Source organism: Chinchilla lanigera, unplaced genomic scaffold (genome assembly GCF_000276665.1).
Source record: "Chinchilla lanigera isolate Chin_1 unplaced genomic scaffold, ChiLan1.0 scaffold00116, whole genome shotgun sequence".
Classification (NCBI taxonomy): Eukaryota; Metazoa; Chordata; class Mammalia; order Rodentia; family Chinchillidae; genus Chinchilla; species Chinchilla lanigera.
The window spans coordinates 3560600-3567591 of record NW_004955517.1 but is presented as its reverse complement, the minus strand read 5'-3'; the positions used below and the strand labels follow the sequence as shown (position 1 = coordinate 3567591).

At 38.4% G+C, this 6992-nt stretch overlaps 1 protein-coding gene across 1 annotated transcript in view; it reads left to right on the top strand.

Moving 5' to 3' along the window:
• LOC106147089 (receptor-type tyrosine-protein phosphatase gamma-like) overlaps positions 1–3667 on the top strand; it is a gene marked incomplete in the record, with an annotated part of 55587 nt that extends 51920 nt beyond the window's left edge. Inside the window, 1 exon segment of the mRNA XM_013506947.1 lies at positions 3263–3667. Coding sequence (XP_013362401.1) covers positions 3263–3303 — 41 coding nt within the window.
• Between the last annotated feature and the right edge of the window lie 3325 nt (positions 3668–6992).

The window sequence follows — 6992 nt, the reverse complement described above, 5'->3', positions numbered from 1 at the left end:
GTTGCGGAGAGTTTGAAAATCTGGTGCCATCGTAGCTCGGAACGACTTTACAGCCACTAGAAATAACAGCAGTCCTTGTCTCTGGATACTGTTGGGTGGTTCCATTTACTTCACTACCTGAGGTGACTTCATCATCCTGACCTACCCGGGAAGCAGCTTCTCAGAATGTTTTTTAAAAGGTTAGCAACCTTGGCCCACAGTCATAAGCAGAAGGCTTCCCACGGTGCACTACCAAGCAAGCTCTTTCAAACGGGGAGACCTCCAAAGCTGTAGGAGCCAACATAACTAAGAAGCAGGGGTTAGAGGAATCAGAAGTCTGAAGATAGGGTGCAGAGTTGAGAACGGAGGTGCACAACCCTTTCACAAGGTCCTCCGGGAGATGGTCCGTACTATACCTAAGCAGCTGAGCTACACCTGGGCTGGTTGTTCATCTTAATGCAAGAGCAAAACTCTGTCCACCTGAGCCCATGCTCGGGGGCAACGGTGGCCACAATCACTATGTTTAATGAATGCAGACTTCAAGGGCTACTGATGACACATCACAGGGAAGTCCCTGGGCAGAGAGGTATTGCTGCCCAAAGACTGCTGCCTGCAAGAAGGCAGGGATTGACCCACAGCATACCCTGATCATCTGCGTCACAATCCCAGTTCAGTCTTGACTATCTTAATCGTATTTAAACCCTTCCTATTGGTACAGTTATAGTCAATGAAGTAGCTTTCATGAAGGGTGGGAGGAAAGGAGTGAGCTAAATTTCACACACTGTACACAAAATGTTACAAGATCATGAGTGATATGGTGGAATCTCCAAAGATGATCTGGTTTTCTGAAGGGCAGAGGCAGTAGGAGAAGAGAACCAGAGGCACCTTAGCAAAGTGAAAGACAATCAACCAAAGAGCACAAAGCCCTACAGCCCTTCCAAAGGGCACAGAGTGGAAACTGAGCCTGGAAGGATGTGTGTGGAAGATGGCATAGGGCCTTGAAAGGCGTGGTGGTAAAGGAGTCTGGAGTCTACCCAGAGGCTTCAGAGTATGGGAACAGCAAAGTCAGTGTTGCAGCCCACGTGACTTTGGGACCTGAGGAGAGTATGTGAGGTGGGAGGATCAGCTGTGTGTCACGTACTCCACAAGCACTGGCTAGTCCTGACCTCACCGCACCAGTCTTGGGTGGGCCGGTCCCTTCACGCACATGTAGCCTTGCCTGAACAGTGGACATACTTGATCTCATACTGGTTGGCCAGTTCTAAGATGATTTTCCAGTCTTGCTTTGCTGACTGAGAGGAAAAATTTCTAGGTGTGGCTTTGTCTTTGAATGGAGTCCCAGAATAGTAGGAAAGATGGTCTTCAAGGGCAGTAGGTCTTCGTGTACTCTTTAGATACCCTCTCACATCAGTGACCTCAGACTCACTTACTTCATCTTTGAAGACTGGCTATATCAAATGGTAGTGTTTTTATTTGTTCCGTTTTGGTCTTTGTTGTAAAGTTTCTGTTTCTACTGGTCTGTTTCTATGGCTGTATACCTGTTAATATCCAGAATATTCCAATTGAGGATTCAAGCTTGTGATACGAACAATAAAGATAAAGTCTAGGCTTAATTTTAAACTGTTTATCAGTGCTGAACAGGTAACTTCAGTATGCACACTCTGTCAGGGCCAGTGTCACTTGAAAGGGTTTTAATACCTGCCAATATTACATTAATTTTGAAATGCCAGTTTTGACTGAGAAAGGCCACTCCAGGATCAGATCATATTATCAGAATCTAAATGAGCCAAGCAGTACTGCAAGGAATTACAGATGGACATTATTATCCACAAGACAATCAGAACCTTAGGCAAAATCTATGAGTTCAAATAACATCAGATTTAACATTATTTATGACTATTCTTTGTTTTCCATCATTCGCATAACTGAAAATATGTGAAGTAGAGGCAAAGGACAGGACCAGAGAGTTTAGATAACAAAAGAGGTTGACTGGCCATATTGAATGACTGCTTTAAACAGCACAGAGAGCTGATCCCATCCAGTCCTGGCCAATTGCATTATATTCAGTGGAGGCCCCGCTACTGTCCATAGCTAGGGTGGTCAGATCCACACAACAGGGGAAAAAAATCAGTAACCAAAATGAATCTCAGACTAGAATACCAGTAGCTAAAATCTCTCAGGATATCTCAATAACATGCCAAAGGTATGACTTCCAAAAGCATGTCAGCTTGTTTCTAGGCCTTATATATAGATTGACTTAGTGCATTTCAGAATACAAATCCATTTTCAACATTTTCTGCCTTTTGACTCAATTCAAAGAGAACATGCTTCAGGCTCTTAAGGCAGTTCCAAAAGCTCCCATGTTCTGAGAGTGCCCAGCATGGCTTACGTTCTGGTAGATGTTAACATATCAGACTCATTACTTTGTGTCCATACTTTTGCTCACTTTAGAGAGCCAACGGCAGCCTCAGGCCCTTTAAAGTAGCATTTGTGAAACTACAGATTTTAAACTCTTTCAGAACAGCAGAGGAAACAGCAGAGTTCATCACATTTATATGAAACAGACCAGAACTGTCATGAAATAACTTTTCCCCAAAGAGATGGGTTAAATTATTGCCTGTGGGGCTTTTGTTTTTAATGGATAGCTGAGAAAGCCTACAGTTATGGAAAATTCAGTACCTACAGCATCTAATAACTGCAAAATGGTTAGAATATGGTTCATTAGAACAGATAATAACGCTTTTTAATACCTTAAATTCTTTGATAGCAGCAAGTTCCTCCTTGTAGAGGAGTCTTTTTCCTAGAAAAAGCTTTGTGAATATAAAGGAATAAGTTTCTTCTTTTTATTATGCTTAATGTAAATGTTATGGGAAACACTTGTAATTGCTATGCACCTTCTTTATGAGAAAAAAAAAAAAAAAAAAAAAAAGCCTGCATGCTCCTAAGGTCTGTTACATCTGCTTGGTGAAAAACCTTTCTCTTGTGATTTTGTGTTACATTTTTCTGCTCTGTGTAGCAGCTGTGCACTCCTAATGACTTCCCTTATTAGGTAGCTCCAGTACTTTCTGGGGTTTGAATCATATACTATATAGAAAATTTGGCTTTTCAACAACCTTATATTTGGCTAATGGATGATGATGTTTCACTATCATTTTTTGCCACTGCTGTTTTTCTAAATGAAGTTTACTTAAGTAAAATTAGAGTTCATAAATAATTTCTTAAGGACAATCATATGTGAACGAAACATGACAATTTACTAGGCCATATGTTTGTGTCATTTCAGGAATGAGGCTTCAGAGTCAATTTGCAGTCTCTTGGGTATAAAAAGAAGCTGTTAGGCCTATAACTATATGACAAATTATACTGGACATTTTACTTGTTGGAAATTCCTGTTCATCCTGCTGGACTCTGTAGAACTGGCAGCTCTTATTTACTCCCATCATTTTTGAGGCTTCTCTATTAATCTCAGTGACTTACAGTATCTTTTTTCTTATAAACTTTAATATAGTCAACAAGAAATATTCTTGTGTATCAAAATGCCTAAATCAAAATCTGGAATAAAGTTGATGACTGATGAATTAGTAAAGAGTGAAAATGTGTTCATTTTCTCAGCTTTCTTTTTGTTATAGTTCTTGTGATCATTATATCTGAGGTTGGGTTTGGGGGCTGTAATGGCAACTTCAGTGCTAGCAAGTGAGTGAATACTTTATGTCTTGAATGGGTATTTTACATATATCTGAAAAGGACAAGCACTGAGCACTGTGTCATGCTATTTCCTTACCTTAAACACTACAGAGTGTTCATACAGAGACCCAGATAGTACAGGTCAACATAGTCTCTTGATGCAATCAAGAGACACAGGAAACACAAGGTGTATGAGACTGCTGCCATTGTGAAATGGCATACTGATCTACAATAACCTTTCTTATAAGTACGAGTACCTCTAAAATAGTTATTGAAAAAATAGCACAGTAAATGCAGAAGCCAGTAAGATACCTTATTATCATTAAGATACCTTGATTATCAAGTTTATTATGTGCTGTACATAATTGCATACACTGTACTTTATACGACTGACAGTACACTGTTTATTTCTGTCAGCATCACTACAAACATGTAAATAGTGTGCTGCACTCAGATGTTTGCAGGGAATTAATGATGCCAGGCCGTAGGAATTGTGCAGCTATAGTGTAGTCTTATCACAATACTGTCTTAGACATGCTCGTGTTGACTGTAACATTCCTACACAGTGCATGACTGTAGTTACTTGCTTTCTAAAGCTTATTTACTATATACAGTTTCCTGGTTCATCTAGGTTTTGTTATATAACCACAAATCTAGTTCATATGGTTAAAGATGGCAAATAATTACCACAGTTTGTCATCTTCTAGGCTGTATTTCATGTTATTGTTACTGCTGATTGTACTACTTTACCCAAGGTGACATAAGTGCTCTAAGTAGTTATTCTTCCTGGTATACCAAGATTGAGATTACTCAAGGGTCATATATAATACAACAGGCCACTGCCAAAGAACCAGGGCTGGGGCCAAGTAGGCAGCAACTTCTCATCCCCAATAAACTGAAATGGCAGGATCTTAGAATAAACACAAAACCTCAAAGCCAGCTACACCTGCAAGACATCTCTGAGAAGTAGTCATTTCCTAAGGGTTCTAAATATTAGCCATAAAGCTATGCACCATAAGCAATTTACAAGCATCAACCCAGGAATTAAACTAAAAAAAAAATGAGAAGACACTTAAGCAAGATGCAACTCCACACTTCCAGCAAAGGCAACAGGGGAGAATGAAGTAGAAAAATTCCAAAGCCACCCACCTATACTTTTTGAAGTGGTAACAGTGGAAGAAACAAAGCTCTAGAAAAAATTAAATAAATAATTTTTCAGATAACTATAGAGATGGTGACTGTAATGAAAGACATGCTTAATGACTCTAGAGCAGATACAGACAAAAAACTAGAGGGACTTAGGAAAATGAAGGTATCAAATGGAATCCATGAAACAAATTCAAACAGATATTTAGGAGATTAAAAATTCCAGGGAAAGTATACACAGCAGAATGAGTCAATGTGAGGACAGAATATCAGATACAGAAGACAGGATTGTGGTTACTGATCAGGAAAAGAAAGATTTTTTAAAAATAGCAAGGGACCACAAAAATCAATTCAACAGCTGCTATATGATGCAAAGATGAATAACATAAGGTTGCTCAGAGTCAATAAAAAGCAGGGAATAATGCAAATTGCATAAAAAAAACCTGTACATAGAAGTAATGGCAGAAAGTTTTCCAAGTAGAACAAAAGAATTTGTCGTATAAATAAGTAATGCATACAGAACTCCAAGTAGCCATGATCAAAAAAAAATTGCACCAAGGCCTATAAAAACAGTCAAGATTCCAGAAGTTCAACACTTCTAAGAACATAATATTAAAAGGTGTTAGAGAAAGGAAACATACCATCTATAAAGGAAAACCCATCAGAATCACCTCAGACTTCCAACACAAACCTTCAAGTCAAGCAGAGTTTGACATGAACTATTTTAAGCTCTGAAAGAAAATAACCTCCAACCCAGACTGATGGACCCTACAAAACTATCTTTCAAAATTGATGAAGAAATAAGATACTTCCATGCCAAAGAAAACCTTAGGAAATTCATGATCACCATATCAACACTCCAAAGTGTTCTGAAGGACATTCTAGAAATAGATAACAAGGACTAAAACTTTATGAACCTCAACAGAATAAATCTAGCAGGTAAGGCAAGCAGTTAAAGGGGAAAGATAGGGAACCAACAACAGGAAAATAACATGACATGGATAAGTCAATACGTATCAATTATAAGCATCAGTGTTAATGGTCTCAATTCACCAATCAAAATGAACATCCTGGCAGAATGGATCAAGAAGCAAGATCCAACATTATGCTTCATACAAGAAACACATTTAATTCAAAAAGAAATTCACAGACTGAAAATCAAAGGATGGAAATCAATACTCCATGGGATAGGAACTCAGAAGAAATGCAGACAAAGTGGATTTCTAGCCAAGACTCATGAAGAGAGATGAAGGAGGTCATCACGTGCTTAGGGAGCAATCCAAAAGGAAGAGATAACAATCATAAGTATATATGCCCCAAATACCAGTACACCCAACTGTGTAAAACAAATATTAATGGACATAAAAATCAAGTAAGCTAAGACAATTGTATGGGGGACCTCAATACCCCATTGTCACAAATAGATCAATTAGGCAAAAAATCAGTAATGAAATATCAGAACTGAATCAAACTTTTGAACAAAATGGAGTTAGTAGATATCTATAGAGTGTTCTACCCCAGAACATTAGAGTAGACATTCTCCTCAGGTGCACATGGGAAAGTCTACAAAATAAACCACATTCTAGCTCACAGAATATGGTAACTAACTGAAATTATCCCATGCAGATTATCAGACCATAGGCCAATAAAATTTGAAGTAAATGGGAAAAGAAATCACAACCAACTACATAAACACATGAAAATTAAATAACATGTAACAACCAGTGGGCCACAGATGACATTAAAGAAGAAATTAGACAGTTTCTACAATTAAATGATAATGGCAGTACAAGATACCAGAACTTATAGGACAAAATAAAAGCTGTCCTGGGAGAGAAATTTATAGCAGTGAATTCCCATATCAGAAAAACAGAGCAAGCTCAAATAACCTAATGTTAAACCTCCAGCTTCTAGAAAAAGGACAGCAAACCAATTCCTAAGCTGATATGAGGGAGGACATTATAAAGATCAGAGCAGACATTAATGCAATCGATGCTAAGAAAATACAAAGAATCAATTCAAAGAGTTGGTTCTCGGAAGATTAAATAAAATCGACAAACTCTTAGCCAAATTTACCAAAAAGAAAAAAGAAAGAAAAGACAAGACTCAAATCCATGCAATTAAGAATGCAAAGGTTGGGGCTGGGGATTTAGCTCAGCGGCAAAAGCGCCTGCCTGGCAAGC